The sequence below is a fragment of the Pristiophorus japonicus genome, chromosome 30 (genome assembly GCF_044704955.1).
Source record: "Pristiophorus japonicus isolate sPriJap1 chromosome 30, sPriJap1.hap1, whole genome shotgun sequence".
In the NCBI taxonomy this organism is placed as follows: domain Eukaryota; kingdom Metazoa; phylum Chordata; class Chondrichthyes; family Pristiophoridae; genus Pristiophorus; species Pristiophorus japonicus.
Genome location: NC_092006.1, coordinates 1,809,034 through 1,831,998, shown reverse-complemented (window position 1 = coordinate 1,831,998; position 22,965 = coordinate 1,809,034). Strand labels below are relative to the sequence as shown.

Sequence of the window (22,965 nt, the reverse complement as noted above, 5' to 3'; positions counted from 1 at the left end):
TCAAACACCCCCAGGGCAGGTACAGGGGGTTAGATACAGAGTAAAGCTCCCTCTACACTGTCCCATCAAACACTCCCAGGGCAGGTACAGGGGGTTAGATACAGAGTAAAGCTCCCTCTACACTGTCCCATCAAACACTCCCAGGGCAGGTACAGGGGGTTAGATACAGAGTAAAGCTCCCTCTACACTGTCCCATCAAACACCCCCAGGGCAGGTACAGCACGGGGTTAGATACAGAGTAAAGCTCCCTCTACACTGTCCCATCAAATACTCCCAGGGTAGGTACAGGGGGTTAGATACAGAGTAAAGCTCCCTCTACACTGTCCCATCAAACACCCCCAGGGCAGGTACAGCACGAGGTTAGATACAGAGTAAAGCTCCCTCTACACTGTCCCATCAAACACTCCCAGGGCAGGTACAGGGGGTTAGATACAGAGTAAAGCTCCCTCTACACTGTCCCATCAAACACCCCCAGGGCAGGTACAGCACGGGGTTAGATACAGAGTAAAGCTCCCTCTACACTGTCCCATCAAACACTCCCAGGGCAGGTACAGCATGGGGTTAGATACAGAGTAAAGCTCCCTCTACACTGTCCCATCAAACACTCCCAGGGCAGGTACAGGGGGCTACATACAGAGTAAAGCTCCCTCTACACTGTCCCATCAAACACTCCCAGGGCAGGTACAGGGGGTTAGATACAGAGTAAAGCTCCCTCTACACTGTCCCATCAAACACTCCCAGGGCAGGTACAGGGGGTTAGATACAGAGTAAAGCTCCCTCTACACTGTCCCATCAAACACCCCCAGGGCAGGTACAGCACGGGGTTAGATATAGAGTTAAGCTCCCTCTACACTGTCCCATCAAACACTCCCAGGACAGGTACAGGGGGTTAGATACAGAGTAAAGCTCCCCCTACACTGTCCCATCAAACACTCCCAGGGCAGGTACAGCACGGGGTTAGATACAGAGTAAAGCTCCCTCTACACTGTCCCATCAAACACCCCCAGGGCAGGTACAGCATGGGGCTAGATACAGAGTAAAGCTCCCTCTACACTGTCCCATCAAACACTCCCAGGGCAGGTACAGCCCGGGGTTAGATACAGAGTAAAGCTCCCTCTACACTGTCCCATCAAACACTCCCAGGGCAGGTACAGGGGGTTAGATACAGAGTAAAGCTCCCTCTACACTGTCCCATCAAACACTCCCAGGGCAGGTACAGCACGGGGTTAGATACAGAGTAAAGCTCCCTCTACACTGTCCAATCAAACATTCCCAGGGCAGGTACAGGACGGGGTTCGATACAGAGTAAAGCTCCCTCTACACTGTCCCATCAAACACTCCCAGGGCAGGTACAGCATGGGGTTAGATACAGAGTAAAGCTCCCTCTACACTGTCCCATCAAACACTCCCAGGGCAGGTACAGAGGGTTAGATACAGAGTAAAGCTCCGTCTACACTGTCCCATCAAACACTCCCAGGGCAGGTGCAGCACGGGGTTGGATACAGAGTAAAGCTCCCTCTACACTGTCCCATCAAACACTCCCAGGGCAGGTACAGGGGGTTAGGTACAGAGTAAAGCTCCGTCTACACTGTCCCATCAAACACTCCCAGGGCAGGTACAGGGGGTTCGATACAGAGTAAAGCTCCATCTACACTGTCCCATCAAACACTCCCAGGGCAGGTACAGGGGGTTAGATACAGAGTAAAGCTCCCTCTACACTGTCCCATCAAACACTCCCAGGGCAGGTACAGGGGTTTAGATACAGAGTAAAGCTCTCTCCACACTGTCCCATCAAACACTCCCAGGGCAGGTACAGGGGGTTAGATACAGAGTAAAGCTCCCTCTACACTGTCCTATCAAACACTCCCAGGGCAGGTACAGGGGGTTAGATACAGAGTAAAGCTCCCTCTACACTGTCCCATCAAACATTCCCAGGGCAGGTACAGCACGGGGTTAGATACAGAGTAAAGCTCCCTCTACACTGTCCCATCCAACACTCCCATGGCAGGTACAGCACGGGGTTAGATACAGAGTAAAGCTCCCTCTACACTGTCCCATCAAACACCCCCAGGGCAGGTACAGCACGAGGTTAGATACAGAGTAAAGCTCCCTCTACACTGTCCCATCAAACACTCCCAGGGCAGGTACAGGGGGTTAGATACAGAGTAAAGCTCCCTCGACACTGTCCCATCAAACACCCCCAGGGCAGGTACAGCACGGGGTTAGATACAGAGTAAAGCTCCCTCTACACTGTCCCATCAAACACTCCCAGGGCAGGTACAGGGGGCTAGATACAGAGTAAAGCTCCCTCTACACTGTCCCATCAAACACTCCCAGGGCAGGTACAGGGGGTTAGATACAGAGTAAAGCTCCCTCTACACTGTCCCATCAAACACTCCCAGGGCAGGTACAGGGGGTTAGATACAGAGTAAAGCTCCCTCTACACTGTCCCATCAAACACTCCCAGGGCAGGTACAGGGGGTTAGATACAGAGTAAAGCTCCCTCTACACTGTCCCATCAAACACCCCCAGGGCAGGTACAGCATGGGGCTAGATACAGAGTAAAGATCCCTCTACACTGTCCCATCAAACACTCCCAGGGCAGGTACAGCCCGGGGTTAGATACAGAGTAAAGATCCCTCTACACTGTCCCATCAAACACTCCCAGGGCAGGTACAGCGGGTTAGATACAGAGTAAAGCTCCGTCTACACTGTCCCATCAAACACTCCCAGGGCAGGTACAGGGGGTTAGATACAGAGTAAAGCTCCCTCTACACTGTCCCATCAAACACTCCCAGGACAGGTACAGGGGGTTTGATACAGAGTAAAGCTCCCTCTACACTGTCCCATCAAACACTCCCAGGGCAGGTACAGGGGGTTAGATACAGAGTAAAGCTCCCTCTACACTGTCCCATCAAACACTCCCAGGGCAGGTACAGCACGGGGTTAGATACAGAGTAAAGCTCCCTCTACACTGTCCAATCAAACATTCTCAGGGCAGGTACAGCACGGGGTTAGATACAGAGTAAAGCTCCCTCTGCACTGTCCCATCAAACACTCCCAGGGCAGGTGCAGCATGGGGTTAGATACAGAGTAAAGCTCCCTCTACACTGTCCCATCAAACACTCCCAGGGCAGGTACAGGGGGTTAGATACAGAGTAAAGCTCCGTCTACACTGTCCCATCAAACACTCCCAGGGCAGGTACAGGGGGTTAGATACAGAGTAAAGCTCCCTCTACACTGTCCCATCAAACACCCCCAGGGCAGGTACAGGGGGTTAGATACAGAGTAAAGCTCCCTCTACACTGTCCCATCAAACACTCCCAGGGCAGGTACAGGGGGTTAGATACAGAGTAAAGCTCCCTCTACACTGTCCCATCAAACACTCCCAGGGCAGGTACAGGGGGTTAGATACAGAGTAAAGCTCCCTCTACACTGTCCCATCAAACACCCCCAGGGCAGGTACAGCACGGGGTTAGATACAGAGTAAAGCTCCCTCTACACTGTCCCATCAAATACTCCCAGGGTAGGTACAGGGGGTTAGATACAGAGTAAAGCTCCCTCTACACTGTCCCATCAAACACCCCCACGGCAGGTACAGCACGAGGTTAGATACAGAGTAAAGCTCCCTCTACACTGTCCCATCAAACACTCCCAGGGCAGGTACAGGGGGTTAGATACAGAGTAAAGCTCCCTCTACACTGTCCCATCAAACACCCCCAGGGCAGGTACAGCACGGGGTTAGATACAGAGTAAAGCTCCCTCTACACTGTCCCATCAAACACTCCCAGGGCAGGTACAGCATGGGGTTAGATACAGAGTAAAGCTCCCTCTACACTGTCCCATCAAACACTCCCAGGGCAGGTACAGGGGGCTAGATACAGAGTAAAGCTCCCTCTACACTGTCCCATCAAACACTCCCAGGGCAGGTACAGGGGGTTAGATACAGAGTAAAGCTCCCTCTACACTGTCCCATCAAACACTCCCAGGGCAGGTACAGCACGGGGTTAGATACAGAGTAAAGCTCCCTCTACACTGTCCAATCAAACATTCCCAGGGCAGGTACAGCACGGGGTTAGATATAGAGTTAAGCTCCCTCTACACTGTCCCATCAAACACTCCCAGGACAGGTACAGGGGGTTAGATACAGAGTAAAGCTCCCCCTACACTGTCCCATCAAACACTCCCAGGGCAGGTACAGCACGGGGTTAGATACAGAGTAAAGCTCCCTCTACACTGTCCCATCAAACACCCCCAGGGCAGGTACAGCATGGGGCTAGATACAGAGTAAAGCTCCCTCTACACTGTCCCATCAAACACTCCCAGGGCAGGTACAGCCCGGGGTTAGATACAGAGTAAAGCTCCCTCTACACTGTCCCATCAAACACTCCCAGGGCAGGTACAGGGGGTTAGATACAGAGTAAAGCTCCGTCTACACTGTCCCATCAAACACTCCCAGGGCAGGTACAGCATGGGGTTAGATACAGAGTAAAGCTCCCTCTACACTGTCCCATCAAACACTCCCAGGACAGGTACAGGGGGTTTGATACAGAGTAAAGCTCCCTCTACACTGTCCCATCAAACACTCCCAGGGCAGGTACAGGGGGTTAGATACAGAGTAAAGCTCCCTCTACACTGTCCCATCAAACACTCCCAGGGCAGGTACAGCACGGGGTTAGATACAGAGTAAAGCTCCCTCTACACTGTCCAATCAAACATTCCCAGGGCAGGTACAGGACGGGGTTCGATACAGAGTAAAGCTCCCTCTACACTGTCCCATCAAACACTCCCAGGGCAGGTACAGCATGGGGTTAGATACAGAGTAAAGCTCCCTCTACACTGTCCCATCAAACACTCCCAGGGCAGGTACAGAGGGTTAGATACAGAGTAAAGCTCCGTCTACACTGTCCCATCAAACACTCCCAGGGCAGGTGCAGCACGGGGTTGGATACAGAGTAAAGCTCCCTCTACACTGTCCCATCAAACACTCCCAGGGCAGGTACAGGGGGTTAGGTACAGAGTAAAGCTCCGTCTACACTGTCCCATCAAACACTCCCAGGGCAGGTACAGGGGGTTCGATACAGAGTAAAGATCCATCTACACTGTCCCATCAAACACTCCCAGGGCAGGTACAGGGGGTTAGATACAGAGTAAAGCTCCCTCTACACTGTCCCATCAAACATTCCCAGGGCAGGTACAGCACGGGGTTAGATACAGAGTAAAGCTCCCTCTACACTGTCCCATCCAACACTCCCATGGCAGGTACAGCACGGGGTTAGATACAGAGTAAAGCTCCCTCTACACTGTCCCGTCAAACACTCCCAGGGCAGGTACAGCACGGGGTTAGATACAGAGTAAAGCTCCCTCTACACTGTCCCATCAAACACTCCCAGGGCAGGTACAGCACGGGGTTAGATACAAGTAAAGCTCCCTCTACACTGTCCCATCAAACACTCCCAGGGCAGGTACGGGGGGTTAGATACAGAGTAAAGCTCCCTCTACACTGTCCCATCAAACACTCCCAGGGCAGGTACAGGGGGTTAGATACAGAGTAAAGCTCCCTCTACACTGTCCCATCAAACACTCCCAGGGCAGGTACAGGGGTTTAGATACAGAGTAAAGCTCTCTCCACACTGTCCCATCAAACACTCCCAGGGCAGGTACAGGGGGTTAGATACAGAGTAAAGCTCCCTCTACACTGTCCTATCAAACACTCCCAGGGCAGGTACAGGGGGTTAGATACAGAGTAAAGCTCCCTCTACACTGTCCCATCAAACATTCCCAGGGCAGGTACAGCACGGGGTTAGATACAGAGTAAAGCTCCCTCTACACTGTCCCATCCAACACTCCCATGGCAGGTACAGCACGGGGTTAGATACAGAGTAAAGCTCCCTCTACACTGTCCCGTCAAACACCCCCAGGGCAGGTACAGCACGGGGTTAGATACAGAGTAAAGCTCCCTCTACACTGTCCCATCAAACACTCCCAGGGCAGGTACAGCACGGGGTTAGATACAAGTAAAGCTCCCTCTACACTGTCCCATCAAACACTCCCAGGGCAGGTACGGGGGGTTAGATACAGAGTAAAGCTCCCTCTACACTGTCCCATCAAACACTCCCAGGGCAGGTACAGGGGGTTAGATACAGAGTAAAGCTCCCTCTACACTGTCCCATCAAACACTCCCAGGGCAGGTACAGGGCGTTAGATACAGAGTAAAGCTCTCTCCACACTGTCCCATCAAACACTCCCAGAGCAGGTACAGGGGGTTAGATACAGAGTAAAGCTCTCTCCACACTGTCCCATCAAACACTCCCAGGGCAGGTACAGGGGGTTAGATACAGAGTAAAGCTCCCTCTACACTGTCCTATCAAACACCCCCAGGGCAGGTACAGGGGGTTAGATACAGAGTAAAGCTCCCCCTACACCAGTGCACCCCTCGATGCCCGAGATTCCAATACTTACAATAGGTTGCTAAGTGTTGCCGGAGCCAACTGTTGCCAAGTAGTTATGTTGCCCATTGACAGCCCAGCATGCGAGTTAAATGACTGCAGAGCAGATAGATCGGCACTGGTCAGCTGATAATCTGAAAGTGAAAATAATCATCAATTATTGGCTAATTGATCACCGGTCAGTGCAGGAGGAGTCATGGTATCGTCTGCCCTAATACCTGGTCTGCAGCTCGCGGTCACATTTTCTGTCATAACACTCCGGAGAAGCTCCCTGGGACCTTTTACTACCTTAACGTCCCTATATTAGTGCCAGCTATTGTTATTGTTGCAGTACTGAGGGAGCGCCGCACTGTCGGAGGGGCAGTACTGAGGGAGTGCCGCACTGTCGGAGGGGCTGTACTGAGGGAGTGCTGCACTGTCGGAGGGGCAGTACTGAGAGAGCACCGCACTGTCGGAGGGGCAGTACTGAGGGAGTGCCGCACTGTCGGAGGGGCAGTACTGAGGGAGTGCCGCACTGTCGGAGGGGCAGTACTGAGGGAGCGCCGCACTGTCGGAGGGGCAGTGCTGAGGGAGCGCCGTACTGTCGGAGGGGCAGTACTGAGGGAGTGCCGCACTGTCGGAGGGGTGGTAGTGAGGGATCGCCGCACTGTCGGAGGGGCAGTACTTAGGGAGTGCCACACTGTCGGAGGGGCGGTACTGAGGGAGCGCCGCACTGTCGGAGATGCCGTCTGTCGGATGAGACGTTAAACCGAGGCCCCGTCTGCCCTCTCGGGTGGATGTAAAAGATCCCGGGGCCACTATTGGAAGAAGAGCAGGGGGAGTTCTCCCCGGTGTCCTGGGACCAATATTTATCCCTCAACCAACATCACTAAAACAGATGATCTGGGCCATTATCACATCGCTGTGTGCGGGAGCTTGCTGTGCACAAATTGAGCTGCCGCGTTTCCCACATTACAACAGTGAGCACACTCCGAAAGTACTTCATTGGCTGTAAAGGGCTTTGGGACGTCCGGTGGTCGTGAAAGGCGCTATAGAAATGCAAGTCTTTCTAGTAAAAACTAGCAGAGGTGCATTTAAGTAGAGGCTGGATAAACACACGAGGGAGCTAAATTAAAAAGTAGGACCTCAAAAGTAGTAATCTCGGGATTGCTACCAGTGCCACGTGCTAGTCAGAGTAGGAATCGCAGGATAGCGCAGATGAATACGTGGCTTGAGCAGTGGTGCAGCAGGGAGGGATTCAAATTCGTGGGACATTGGAACCGGTTCTGGGGGAGGTGGGACCAGTACAAACCGGACGGTCTGCACCTGGGCAGAACCAGAACCAATGTTCTCGGGGGAGTGTTTGCTAGTGCTGTTGGGGAGGAGTTAAACTAATATGGCAGGGGGATGGGAACCAATGCAGGGAGACAGAGGGAAACAAAAAGGAGACAAAAACAAAAGACAGAAAGGAGATGAGTAAAATTGGAGGACAGAGAAACCCAAAGCAAGAAACAAAAAGGGCCACTGAATATAAAGGGGCTGCAGGAGGGGTCAAAACTAAAAATCATGGTTTAATAACTAGTATTAAAACACTCTACCTAAATGCACGCAGCATTCGAAATAAAGTAAATGAGTTGACGGCACAAATCATTACAAATGGGTATGATTTGGTGGCCATTACAGAAACATGGTTGCAGGGTGGCCAAGACTTGGAATTAAACATACAGGGGTATCTGACGATTCGGAAAGATAGACAAGAAGGGAAAGGAGGTGGGGTAGCTCTGTTAATAAAGGATGATATCAGGGCAGTTGTGAGGGATGATATTGGCTCTAATGAACAAAATGTTGAATCATTGTGGGTGGAGATTAGAGATAGTAAGGGGGAAAAGTCACTGGTGGGCGTAGTTTATAGGCCCCCAAATAATAACTTCACGGTGGGGAGGGCAATAATCAAGGGAATAATGGAGGCATGTGAAAAAGGAACGGCAGTAATCATGGGGGATTTTAACCTACATATCGATTGGTCAAATCAAATCGCACGGGGTAGCCTGGAGGAGGAATTCATAGAATGCATACGGGATTGTTTCTTAGAACAGTATGTTACAGAACCTACAAGGGAGCAAGCTATCTTAGATCTGGTCCTGTGTAATGAGACAGGAATAATAAACAATCTCCTAGTAAAAGATCCTCTCGGAATGAGTGATCACAGTATGGTTGAATTTGTAATACAGATTGAGGGTGAGGAAGTAGTGTCTCAAACGAGGGTACTATGCTTAAACAAAGGGGACTACAGTGGGATGAGGGCAGAGTTGGCTAAAGTAGACTGGGAACACAGACTAAACGGTGGCACAATTGAGGAACAGTGGAGGACTTTTAAGGAGCTCTTTCATAGTGCTCAACAAAAATATATTCTAGTGAAAAAGGGCGGCAAGAGAAGGGATAACCAGCCGTGGATAACCAAAGGAAATAAAGGAAAGTATCAAATCAAAGACCAATGCATATAAGGTGGCCAAGGTTAGTGGGAAACTAGAGGATTGGGAAAATTTTAAGCAACAGCAAAGAATGACTAAAAAAGCAATAAAAAAAGGGAAGATAGATTACGAAGGTAAACTTGCGCAAAACATAAAAACAGATAGTAAAAGCTTTTACAGATATATAAAACGGAAAAGAGTGACTAAAGTAAATGTTGGTCTCTTAGAAGATGAGAAGGGGGATTTAATAATGGGAAATGTGGAAATGGCTGAGACCTTAAACAATTATTTTGCTTTGGCCTTCACAGTGGAAGACACAAAAACCATGCCAGAAATTGCTGGTCACAGGAATGTGGGAAGGGAGGACCTTGAGACAATCTCTATCACTAGGAGGGTAGTGCTGGACAGGCTAATGGGACTCAAGGTCGACAAGTCCCCTGGTCCTGATGAAATGCATCCCAGGGTATTAAAAGAGATGGCGGAAGTTATAGCAGATGCATTCGTTATAATCTACCAAAATTCTCTGGACTCTGGGGAGGTACCAACGGATTGGAAAGCAGCTAATGTAACGCCTCTGTTTAAAAAAGGGGGCAGACAAAAGGCAGGTAACTATAGGCCGGTTAATTTAACATCTGTAGTGGGGAAAATGCTTGAAACTATCATTAAGGAAGAAATAGCGGGACATCTGGATAGGAATAGTGCAATCAAGCAAACGCAACATGGATTCATGAAGGGGAAATCATGTTTAACTAATTTACTGGAATTCTTTGAGGATATAACGAGCATGGTGGATAGAGGTGTACCGATGGATGTGGTGTATTTAGATTTCCAAAAGGCATTCGATAAGGTGCCACACAAAAGGTTACTGCAGAAGATAAAGGTACGCGGAGTCAGAGGAAATGTATTAGCATGGATAGAGAATTGGCTGGCGAACAGAAAGCAGAAAGTCGGGATAAATGGGTCCTTTTCGGGTTGGAAATCGGTGGTTAGTGGTGTGCCACAGGGATCGGTGCTGGGACCACAACTGTTTACAATATACATAGATGACCTGGAAGAGGGGACAGAGTGTAGTGTAACAAAATTTGCAGATGACACAAAGATTAGTGGGAAAGTGGGTTGTGTAGAGGACACAGAGAGGCTGCAAGGAGATTTAGATAGGTTAAGCGAATGGGCTAAGGTTTGGCAGATCGGATACAATGTCGGAAAGTGAGAGGTCATCCACCTTGGGAAAAAAAACAGTAAAAGGGAATATTATTTGAATGGGGAGAAATTACAACATGCTGCGATGCAGAGGGACCTGGGGTCCTTGTGCATGAATCCCAAAATGTTAGTTTGCAGGTGCAGCAGGTAATCAGGAAGGCGAATGGAGTGTTGGCCTTCATTGCGAGAGGGATGGAGTACAAAAGCAGGGAGGTCCTGCTGCAACTGTACAGGGTATTGGTGAGGCCGCACCTGGAGTACTGCGTGCAGTTTTGGTCACCTTACTTAAGGAAGGTTATACTAGCTTTGGAGGGGGTACAGAGACGATTCACGAGGCTGATTCCGGAGATGAGGGGGTTACCTTATGATGATAGATTGAGTAGACTGGGTCTTTACTCGTTGGAGTTCAGAAGGAAGAGGGGTGATCTTATAGAAACATTTAAAATCATGAAAGGGATAGACAAGATAGAGGCAGAGAGGTTGTTTCCACTGGTCGGGGAGACTAGAACTAGTGGGCACAACCTCAAAATACGGGGGAGCCAACTTAAAACCGAGTTGAGAAGGAATTTCTTCTCCCAGAGGGTTGTGAATCTGTGGAATTCTCTGCCCAAGGAAGCAGTTGAGGCTAGCTCATTGAATGTATTCAAATCACAGAGAGATAGATTTTTAACCAATAAGAGAATTAAGGGTTATGGGGAGCGGGCGGGTAAGTGGAGCTGAGTCCACGGCCAGATCAGCCATGATCTTGTTGAGTGGCGGAGCAGGCTCGAGGGGCTAGATGGCCTACTCCTGTTCCTAATTCTTATGTTCTTATGTTCTTATGAGAAGGGAATAGAGGGTTATGGTGATGGGGTGAGATGGAGAGGGGCGGGAGGGGGCTGGTGTGGAGTTTAACCCCGGCACGGACCCGATGGGCTGAATGAAAGAAAGGAAAAGGGAAGAGGTGCATTTCTCGAGCGCCTTTGACGGCCAGCAGTTGACGCAATGCCTGAATGACGAGGAGCCTGTTACTGAGCCGAGCCCTTGATGTTGACCCACCTGTGTTGTACGTGGTGTGCATGGCAGAGTACTGCAGCCCCTGGGGCAGCAAGCTGGGCGTCGTGAGCGAGACCACCGGAGTGGTCAGCTGCTGGGCGGCCTGAGACACGTTCAGCTGCTGGGCGCCCTGCGAGGAGACGGAAAACACGGTGAGAATGCAGCACGCGGTTAGACCACACTTGGAGCACCGCGCACAGTTCTGGTCTCCATATACCTGGGTTAGACCACACTTGGAGCACTGTGCACAGTTCTGGTCTCCATATACCTGGGTTAGACCACACTTGGAGCACTGCGCACAGTTCTGGTCTCCATATACCTGGGTTAGACCACACTTGGAGCACTGTGCACAGTTCTGGTCTCCATATACCTGGGTTAGACCACACTTGGAGCACCGTGCACAGTTCTGGTCTCCATATACCTGGGTTAGACCACACTGGGAGCACTGTGCACAGTTCTGGTCTCCATATACCTGGGTTAGACCACACTTGGAGCACCGTGCACAGTTCTGGTCTCCATATACCTGGGTTAGACCACACTTGGAGCACTGTGCACAGTTCTGGTCTCCATATACCTGGGTTAGACCACACTTGGAGCACTGTGCACAGTTCTGGTCTCCATATACCTGGGTTAGACCACACTTGGAGCACCGTGCACAGTTCTGATCTCCATATACCTGGGTTAGACCACACTTGGAGCACTGTGCACAGTTCTGGTCTCCATATAACTGGGTTAGACCACACTTGGAGCACCGTGCACAGTTCTGGTCTCCATATACCTGGGTTAGACCACACTTGGAGCACTGCGCACAGTTCTGGTCTCCATATACCTGGGTTAGACCACACTTGGAGCACTGTGCACAGTTCTGGTCTCCATATACCTGGGTTAGACCACACTTGGAGCACCGTGCACAGTTCTGGTCTCTGTATACCTGGGTTAGACCACACTTGGAGCACTGTGCACAGTTCTGGTCTCCATATACCTGGGTTAGACCACACTTGGAGCACCGTGCACAGTTCTGGTCTCCATATACCTGGGTTAGACCACACTGGGAGCACTGTGTACAGTTCTGGTCTCCATATACCTGGGTTAGACCACACTTGGAGCACTGTGCACAGTTCTGGTCTCCATATACCTGGGTTAGACCACACTTGGAGCACTGTGCACAGTTCTGGTCTCCATATACCTGGGTTAGACCACACTTGGAGCACTGTGCACAGTTCTGGTCTCCATATACCTGGGTTAGACCACACTTGGAGCACCGTGCACAGTTCTGGTCTTCATATACCTGGGTTAGACCACACTTGGAGCACTGTGCACAGTTCTGGTCTCCATATACCTGGGTTAGACCACACTTGGAGCACTGTGCACAGTTCTGGTCTCCATATACCTGGGTTAGACCACACTTGGAGCACCGTGCACAGTTCTGGTCTCCATATACCTGGGTTAGACCACACTTGGAGCGCCGTGCACAGTTCTGGTCTCCATATACCTGGGTTAGACCACACTTGGAGCACCGTGCACAGTTCTGGTCTCCATATACCTGGGTTAGACCACACTGGGAGCACCGTGCACAGTTCTGGTCTCCATATACCTGGGTTAGACCACACTTGGAGCACCGTGCACAGTTCTGGTCTCCATATACCTGGGTTAGACCACACTTGGAGCACTGTGCACAGTTCTGGTCTCCATATAGCTGGGTTACGGTAGCAATGTAGGCAGATGAAGTTAAGACACCAATCAGCCACGATCTAATTCAATGGAGGAGCAGGTACGAGGGACTCGTCCTGTTCCTATGTTCCATTTTAATTACAACTTTCACCACCGGACGTCCCAAACCGCCTCACAGCCAGTGAAGTACTTTTGGAGTGTGCTCACTGTTGTAATGTGGGAAACGCGGCAGCTCAATTTGTGCACAGCAAGCTCCCACACACAGCAATGTGATAATGACCAGAAAAACGGCTTAAACACTTTCTCAGTCAAGATAATGCAGAGCGCCGCACTGTCGGAGGGGCGGTACATTAAACCGAGGCCCCGTCTGCCCTCTCGGGTGGATGTAAAAGATCCCGGGGCCACTACTGGAAGAAGAGCAAGGGGAGTTCTCCCCGGTGTCCTGGGGCCAATATTCATCCCTCGACCAACATCACTAAAACAGACGATCCGGGTCATTATCACATTGCTGTGTGTGAGATCTTGATGTGCGCAAATTGGCTGCCGTGACTCCCACACACTATACAAGATAAAAGTTCACGGGGTTGGGGGTAATATATTAGCATGGATAGAGGATTGGCTAACTAACAGAGAACAGAGAGTGGGGATAAATGGTTCATTCTCGGGTTGCAAACAGTAACAGTGGAGTACCGCAGGGATCAGTGCTGGGACCCCAACTATTTACAATCTATATTAACGACTTGGAAGAAGGGACTGAGTGTAACGTAGCCAAGTTTGCTGACGATACAAAGATGGGAGATAAAACAATGGGTGAGGAGGACACAAAAAATCTGCAAAAGGACAGAGACAGGCTCAGTGAGTGGCAAAAATTTGTCAGATGGAGTATAATGTCGGAAAGTGTGAGGTCATGCACTTTGGCAGTAAAAAAATCAAAGAGCAAGTTATTATTTAAATGGAGAAAGATTGCAAAGTGCTGCAGTACAGCGGGACCTGGGGGTTACTTGTACATGAAACACAAAAGGTTAGTATGCAGGTACAGCAAGTGATCAGGAAGGGCCAATGGTATCTTGGCCTTTATTGCAAATGGGATGGGGTATAAAAGCAGGGAAGTCTTGCTCCAGTTATACAGGGTATTGGTGAGGCCACACCTGGAGTACTGCGTGCAGTTTTGGTTTCCATATTTATGAAAGGATATACTTGCTTTGGAGGCAGTTCAGAGAAGGTTCACTCGGTTGATTTCGGGGATGAGGGGGTTGACTTATGAGGAAAGGTTGAGTAGGTTGGGCCTCTACTCATTGGAACTCAGAAGAATGAGAGGTGATCTTATCGAAATGTATCAGGTTATGAGGGGGCTTGACAAGGTGGATGCAGAGAGGATGTTCCCACTGATGGGGGAGACTAGAACTAGGGGGCATGGTCTTAGAATAAGGGGCCGCCCATTTAAAACTGAGATCAGGAGGAATTTCTTCTCTCAGAGGGTTGTAAATCTGTGGAATTCGCTGCCTCAGAGAGCTGTGGAAGCCGGGACATTGAATACATTTAAGACAGAGATAGACAGTTTCTTAACCGATAAGGGGATAAAGGGTTATGGGGTGCGGGCGGGGAAGTGGAGCTGAGTCCATGATCGGATCAGCCATGATCGTATTAAATGGCGGAGCAGGCTCGAGGGGCCGAATGGCTGACTCCTGCTCCTATTTCTTATGTTAGCAACCAACAGCGTGAGCTGAAAGATTAACCAGACCTCCTCCTCAGGGCAGCAAAGGCTGCCATGTTTCTCGCTATCACAGTCACGGCATTTGAAAGTGAATTCATTGCTTGCGATTTGCTCTGCCACAATGCACGGGCCTTCCACTGTTGGTGGTGTGAACCTGCCACCTACTGGTGAATGGATTTATTCCGAGACGCGAGCAAGGGCTCAAGGGAGTCTTTGTACGGAGTTGGAGCATGAAGGAGGGCGAGTAAAGGAGACCAGGTTGTTGTCTGTAACCCTGCAGCTCTCATCAAGCTTGGCTCAGTGGGCAGCACGTGACTCGAGTCAGAAGGTGGTGGGTTCGAGGGATTTGAGCACATAAATCCAGGCCGACACTCCCAGTGCAGAGCTGAGGGAGCGCCGCACTGTCGGAGGGGCAGTACTGAGGGAGTGCCGCACTGTCGGAGGGGCGGTACTGAGGGAGCGCCGCACTGTCGGAGGGGCGGTACTGAGGGAGCGCCGCACTGTCGGAGGGGCAGTACTGAGGGAGCGCCGCACTGTCGGAGGGGCAGTACTGAGGGAGTGCCGCACTGTCGGAGGGGCAGTACTGAGGGAGTGACGCACTGTCGGAGGGGCAGTACTGAGGGAGCGCCGCACTGTCGGAGGGGCAGTACTGAGGGAGTGCCGCACTGTCGGAGGGGCAGTGCTGAGGGAGTGCCGCACTGTCGGAGGGGCAGTACTGAGGGAGTGCCACACTGTCGGAGGGGCAGTACTGAGGGAGTGCCGCACTGTCGGAGGGGCAGTGCTGAGGGAGTGCCGCACTGTCGGAGGGGCAGTACTGAGGGAGTGCCACACTGTCGGAGGGGCAGTACTGAGGGAGTGCCGCACTGTCGGAGGGGCAGTACTGAGGGAGCGCCGCACTGTCGGAGGGGCAGTACTGAGGGAGTGCCGCACTGTCGGAGGGGCAGTACTGAGGGAGCCCCGCACTGTCGGAGCGGCAGTACTGAGGGAGTGCCGCACTGTCGGAGGGGCAGTACTGAGGGAGCCCCGCACTGTCGGAGGGGCAGTACTGAGGGAGCCCCGCACTGTCGGAGGGGCAGTACTGAGGGAGTGCCGCACTGTCGGAGGGGCAGTACTGAGGGAGCGCCGCACTGTCGGAGGGGCAGTACTGAGGGAGCGCCGCACTGTCGGAGGGGCGGTACTGAGGGAGTGCCGCACTGTCGGAGGGGCAGTACTGAGGGAGTGCCGCACTGTCGGAGGGGCAGTACTGAGGGAGTGCCGCACTGTCGGAGGGGCGGTACTGAGGGAGTGCCGCACTGTCGGAGGGGCAGTACTGAGGGAGCGCCGCACTGTCGGAGGGGCGGTACTGAGGGAGTGCCGCACTGTCGGAGGGGCAGTACTGAGGGAGTGCCGCACTGTCGGAGGGGCAGTACTGAGGGAGCGCCGCACTGTCGGAGGGGCAGTACTGAGGGAGTGCCGCACTGTCGGAGGGACAGTACTGAGGGAGTGCTGACAAAGAGCAGATCCCCGGGGTGTTTCTGGATTCCATGCACTGCCAGCTATCAATCTGTCTCACTTGGCACTCACCAGTTGCAGCTCCTCCTCTGTCTGAGAGCATGAAAGAGCAGGAGACACACGGTTACTGCACAGCACACGTCCCCAAATATCCCACTTCCCCATCGAGATTTTCTCTAATTATATAAACATCAAGCTCCCTCGACACTGTCCCATCAAACACTCCCAGGGCAGGTACAGCACGGGGTTAGATACAGAGTAAAGCTCCCTCTACACTGTCCCATCAAACACTCCCAGGGCAGGTACAGGGGGTTAGATACAGAGTAAAGCTCCCTCTACACTGTCCCATCAAACACTCCCAGGGCAGGTACAGGGGGTTAGATACAGAGTAAAGCTCCCTCTACACTGTCCCATCAAACACTCCCAGGGCAGGTACAGGGGGTTAGATACAGAGTAAAGCTCCCTCTACACTGTCCCATCAAACACTCCCAGGGCAGGTACAGCACGGGGTTAGATACAGAGTAAAGCTCCCTCTACACTGTCCCATCACACACTCCCAGGGCAGGTACAGGGGGTTAGATACAGAGTAAAGCTCCCTCTACACTGTCCCATCAAACACTCCCAGGGCAGGTACAGGGGGTTAGATACAGAGTAAAGCTCCCTCTACACTGTCCCATCAAACACTCCCAGGGCAGGTACAGCACGGGGTTAGATACAGAGTAAAGCTCCCTCTACACTGTCCCCATCAAACACTCCCAGGGCAGGTACAGGGGGTTAGATACAGAGTAAAGCTCCCTCTACACTGTCCCATCAAACACTCCCAGGGCAGGTACAGGGGGTTAGATACAGAGTAAAGCTGCTATTCCCTGTTGTACTCACCAGTGTGCCCATCATGCCCTTGCTCTGTGAGGTGATGACCCGGAGGTCGGGTTTGCGGTTGTTGCCGAGGCTGAGCTGGGTGACAGGCGGCGGCGATTTCGGCGACATCGGTTTGCTGAGAACGGCGGTGGACAGGAGCCCCGGTGATCCCCGCGGGTTAATGTAACCGTTTCCTGCGGATACAACACAGGGAGCACGGTCAGCTGTGGGGCGAGGGAGAGGTGGGCACAACACAGGGAGCACGGTCAGCTGTGGGGCGAGGGAGAGGTGGGCACAAGACAGGGAGCACGGTCAGCTGTGAGGTGAGGGAGAGGTGGGCACAAGCTGGCTCGGAGAGAGCGTCTTACAGGAGGAGAGAGAGGCGGAGAGGTTTAGGGAGGGAGTTCCAGAGCTTGGGGCCCAGGCAGCTGAAGGCACGGCCACCAATGGTGGAGTGATTATAATCAGGGATGGTCAGCAGGGCAGAATTAGAGGAGTGCAGAGATCTCGGGGGGCGGGCGGGGGGGGGGGGGGTCGTAGGGGCTGGAGGTTACAGAGATAGGGAGGGGTGTAGGGGCTGGAGGAGGTTACAGAGATAGGGGGGGGTCGTAGGGGCTGGAGGTTACAGAGATAGGGAGGGGTGTAGGGGCTGGAGGAGGTTACAGAGATAGGGAGGGGTGTAGGGGCTGGAGGAGGTTACAGAGATAGGGAGGGGTGTAGGGGCTGGAGGAGGTTACAGAGATAGGGAGGGGTGTAGGGGCTGGAGGAGGTTACAGAGATAGGGAGGGGTATAGGGGCTAGAGGAGGTTACAGAGATAGGGAGGGGTGTAGGGGTTGGAGGAGGTTACAGAGATAGGGAGGGGTGTAGGGGCTGGAGGAGGTTACAGAGATAGGGAGGGGTGTAGGGGTTGGAGGAGGTTACAGAGATAGGGAGGGGTGTAGAGGCTGGAGGAGGTTACAGAGATAGGGAGGGGTGTAGGGGCTGGAGGAGGTTACAGAGATAGGGAGGGGTGTAGGGGCTGGAGGAGGTTACAGAGATAGGGAGGGGTGTAGGGGCTAGAGGAGGTTACAGAGATAGGGAGGGGTGTAGGTTGGGGGGGGGGGCTGTTTATAAGGATAGGGAGGGGTGTCGAGGTGAATTGAAGGATGGAGCAGCAATCACTGAGGACCAAGTCGTGTGCGGAGAGCTGGGGGTGGGGGGGAAGGGCCTCGAGTTCCCTCAGGCAGTGCCGGGGGTGGGAGCCAGACCGAGTGCACACTCCAGTTACAAACATCCCAGGAATGCCGGGTGACGTCAGTGCTGACATTCTGTGCTCCCGGCAGGCACGAGCCCTCGTCGCAGGCAGGCCGCGGCTGAGAACAGGCACAGCCTTTCCACGTAGGCCCGGCCTGCTCGTTCCCATCACACGGGAACCCGCGACCCTCCTGGGGTGACTCATTCCCCTCTCCCCGCCCTCGCCGCAGCTTGTACAGGAGGGAATCTCAGAGTCCGCCCGGGAACCGAGACGGGAAAGGGGCCCAGTCGCTGTGGGAGCAGGTTCCACTACAAGGCAGGTCTCAGGGCCTGAAGCTGGTTGTCTTCCATCAATTGCTGAAGCAGACGTAGACACACACACGTGAGCCCGCACACACACAGACACACGCACACACAGATGAAGACATACAGGCACACACAGACAGATACACAGTCATTTGTGCACGCACACAGGCACACGCAGGCAGACATACAGACAGGCACACAGACACGTGTGTGTAGACACGCACACAGACACATGTGTGTAGACACGCACACACAGACACACACGCGTGTAGGGACGCGCACACAGGCACACGCGTGTAGGGACGCGCACAGGCACACGCGTGTAGGGACGCGCACAGGCACACGCGTGTCGTGACACACACACACACGTGTAGGGACGCGCACACAGGCACACGCGTGTAGGGACGCGCACAGACACACACGCACGCACACAGACACACACCTGTGTAGACACGCACATAGACATGCATGTAAACACACACACACACACGTGTGTACACACACTCACGTGCGTGTACGCACACACGCACGCACACACACAGACGCACACGCGCATCCTGAAGGTGCCGTTATAATTGCAAGTCTTTCCTCGTGTGCTGTCTCTAACTCCCCAGGGATGGGGTACTGTGGCCCAGCACTGTGTTTGGGATATTGATCCCTGCTGGCAGTGACTGGGTATGGTCAGCACACAGCCCAACACCACTCGCTCGCCCCTCGCCCCCTCAGACTCTCCCCCCGCTACAACACCGCTCATTAAATCACCTTCCCATTGTCCTTCCAGTCTGTGTCCGTATGGATATCCCTCTGCTGCGGCTTTGCCCCACTGCACGTTCCGCCTCGCTCCTTCACTCACCCCTTGGCTGCTCTGCCCTCCTCCAATTCTGCCCTCCTGAGCATCCCCCGATTTCCATCTCTCCACCATCGGTGGCCGTGCCTTCAGCTGCCTGGGCCCCAAGCTCTGGAACTCCCTCCCTAAACCTCTCCGTCTCTCTCCTCCTGTAAGACGCTCCTTAAAACCCACCTCTTTGACACAGCTTTTGGTCACCTGCCCCTAATATCGTCTTGTGTGGCTCGGTGTCATATTTTATCTGCTAACGTTCCTGGGGAGCGCCTTGGTGCGATTTACTAGGTACAGGGGCTGTGTGGGCACTTAGGAACAGGAGGCCGTTCAGCCCCTCGAGCCTGTTACACAGGAACAGGAGGAGGCCCATTCAGTCCCTCGAGCCAGTTACACAGGAACAGGAGGAGGCCCATTCAGCCCCTCGAGCCTGTTACACAGGAACAGGAGGAGGCCCATTCAGCTCCTCGAGCCTGTTACACAGGAACAGGAGGAGGCCATTCAGCCCCTTGAGCCTGTTACACAGGAACAGGAGGAGGCCCATTCAGCCCCTCGAGCCTGTTACACAGGAACAGGAGGAGGCCCATTCAGCCCCTCGAGCCTGTTACACAGGAACAGGAGGAGGCCATTCAGCCCCTTGAGCCTGTTACACAGGAACAGGAGGAGGCCCATTCAGCCCCTCGAGCCTGTTACACAGGAACAGGAGGAGGCCCATTCAGCCCCTTGAGCCTGTTACACAGGAACAGGAGGAGGCCCATTCAGCCCCTCGAGCCTGTTACACAGGAACAGGAGGAGGCCCATTCAGCCCCTTGAGCCTGTTACACAGGAACAGGAGGAGGCCCATTCAGCCCCTCGAGCCTGTTACACAGGAACAGGAGGAGGCCCATTCAGCCCCTCGAGCCTGTTACACAGGAACAGGAGGAGGCCATTCAGCCCCTCGAGCCTGTTACACAGGAACAAGAGGAGGCCCATTCAGCCCCTTGAGCCTGTTACACAGGAACAGGAGGGGGCCCATTCAGCCCCTCGAGCCTGTTACACAGGAACAGGAGGAGGCCGTTCAGCCCTCGAGCCTGTTACACAGGAACAGGAGGAGGCCCATTCAGCCCCTCGAGCCTGTTACACAGGAACAGGAGGAGGCCCATTCAGTCCCTGGAGCCTGTTACACAGGAACAGGAGGCCATTCAGCCCCTCGAGCCTGTTACACAGGAACAGGAGGAGGCCGTTTAACCCCTCGAGCCTGTTACACAGGAACAGGAGGAGGCCCATTCAGCCCCTCGAGCCTGTTACACAGGAACAGGAGGAGGCCGTTTAACCCCTCGAGCCTGTTACACAGGAACAGGAGGAGGCCCATTCAGCCCCTCGAGCCTGTTACACAGGAACAGGAGGAGGCCCATTCAGCCCCTCGAGCCTGTTACACAGGAACAGGAGGAGGCCCATTCAGCCCCTCGAGCCTGTTACACAGGAACAGGAGGAGGCCCATTCAGCCCCTCGAGCCTGTTACACAGGAACAGGAGGAGGCCCATTCAGCCCCTCGAGCCTGTTACACAGGAACAGGAGGAGGCCCATTCAGCCCCTCGAGCCTGTTACACAGGAACAGGAGGAGGCCCATTCAGCCCCTCGAGCCTGTTACACAGGAACATGAGGAGGCCCATTCAGCCCCTCGAGCCTGTTACACAGGAACAGGAGGAGGCCCATTCAGCCCCTTGAGCCTGTTACACAGGAACAGGAGGAGGCCCATTCAGCCCCTCGAGCCTGTTACACAGGAACAGGAGGAGGCCCATTCAGCCCCTCGAGCCTGTTACACAGGAACAGGAGGAGGCCATTCAGCCCCTCGAGCCTGTTACACAGGAACAAGAGGAGGCCCATTCAGCCCCTTGAGCCTGTTACACAGGAACAGGAGGGGGCCCATTCAGCCCCTCGAGCCTGTTACACAGGAACAGGAGGAGGCCGTTCAGCCCTCGAGCCTGTTACACAGGAACAGGAGGAGGCCCATTCAGCCCCTCGAGCCTGTTACACAGGAACAGGAGGAGGCCCATTCAGTCCCTGGAGCCTGTTACACAGGAACAGGAGGCCATTCAGCCCCTCGAGCCTGTTACACAGGATCAGGAGGAGGCCCATTCAGCCCCTCGAGCCTGTTACACAGGAACAGGAGGAGGCCGTTTAACCCCTCGAGCCTGTTACACAGGAACAGGAGGAGGCCCATTCAGCCCCTCGAGCCTGTTACACAGGAACAGGAGGAGGCCGTTTAACCCCTCGAGCCTGTTACACAGGAACAGGAGGAGGCCCATTCAGCCCCTCGAGCCTGTTACACAGGAACAGGAGGAGGCCCATTCAGCCCCTCGAGCCTGTTACACAGGAACAGGAGGAGGCCCATTCAGCCCCTCGAGCCTGTTACACAGGAACAGGAGGAGGCCCATTCAGCCCCTCGAGCCTGTTACACAGGAACAGGAGGGGGCCCATTCAGCCCCTCGAGCCTGTTACACAGGAACAGGAGGAGGCCCATTCAGCCCCTCGAGCCTGTTACACAGGGACAAGTGCTTGACAGAACGAGGTCTTGATCCAGTGGCAAGGGTTAACCAGGACGACTGGAGACCTGCTCTGCTGCACGGACCCAGTGCGCAGACGTATATCGCTACACTATCGAACCCGTCAATCATCTCAAACGCCTGGAACTGATCGCCCCCTTAACCTTCTGCCGTCGAGGGAACAGTAGCTGAGATATCGCGGCACACACACCCACCCACACTCGAGGACTTACCGATAGGGCTGGGACATCCTCCGTTAGTTGTGGAGAGCTCGGTTCCCATCAGCGCACCTGGAGGGTGAAGAGAGCACAGGCAGAGTTAGCACTGTAGCAACCCAGCCCCGTGCATTCACAGAGACACACCACAACCCTTCCATAGAAACATAGAGAATAGGTGCAGGAGTAGGCCATTCGGCCCTTCGAGCCTGCACCGCCATTCAATATGATCATGGCTGATCATTCCCTCAGTACCCCTTTCCTGCTTTCTCTCCATACCCCTTGATCCCTTTAGCCGTAAGGGCCACATCTAACTCCCTTTTGAATATATCCAACGAACTGGCCTCAACAACTTTCTGTGGTAGGGAATTCCACAGGTTCACAATTCTCTGAGTGAAGAAGTTTCTCCTCATCTCGGTCCTAAATGGCTTACACCTTATCCTTAGACTGTGACCCCTGGTTCTGGACTTCCCCAATATCGGGAACATTCTTCCTGCATCTAACCTGTCCAGTCCCGTCAGAATTTTATATGTTTCTATGAGATCCCCTCTCATCCTTCTAAACTCCAGTGAATAAAGGCCCAGTCGATCCAGTCTCTCCTCATATGTCAGTCCAGCCATCCCTGGAATCAGTCTGGTGAACCTTCGCTGCACTCCCTCAATAGCAAGAACGTCCTTCCTCAGATTAGGAGACCAAAACTGAACACAATATTCCAGGTGAGGCCTCACCAAGGCCCTGTACAACTGCAGTAAGACCTCCCTGCTCCTATACTCAAATCCTCTCGCTATGAAGGCCAACATACCATTTGCCTTCTTCACTGCCTGCTGTACCTGCATGCCAACTTTCAATAACTGATGTATCATGACACCCAGGTCTCGTTGCACCTCCCCTTTTCCTAATCTGTCACCATTCCACATCGAAAAGCTAAATACTGCGCATGCTGGAATACATCACCACATCAGAAATAGGAGCAGGAGTC

At 53.2% G+C, this 22,965-nt stretch overlaps 1 protein-coding gene across 1 annotated transcript in view; it reads right to left on the bottom strand.

Moving 5' to 3' along the window:
* Positions 1 to 22,965, bottom strand: part of LOC139240076 (myocyte-specific enhancer factor 2D homolog) — a 43,272-nt gene that overhangs the window by 12,123 nt on the left and 8,184 nt on the right. The window contains exons 3-6 of the mRNA XM_070868450.1: positions 22,005 to 22,061; positions 16,890 to 17,062; positions 11,138 to 11,264; positions 6,463 to 6,583 (exon numbers count right to left, since the gene is read on the bottom strand). Coding sequence (XP_070724551.1) covers positions 6,463 to 6,583; positions 11,138 to 11,264; positions 16,890 to 17,062; positions 22,005 to 22,061 — 478 coding nt within the window. The remainder of the gene's footprint in view (positions 1 to 6,462; positions 6,584 to 11,137; positions 11,265 to 16,889; positions 17,063 to 22,004; positions 22,062 to 22,965) is intronic.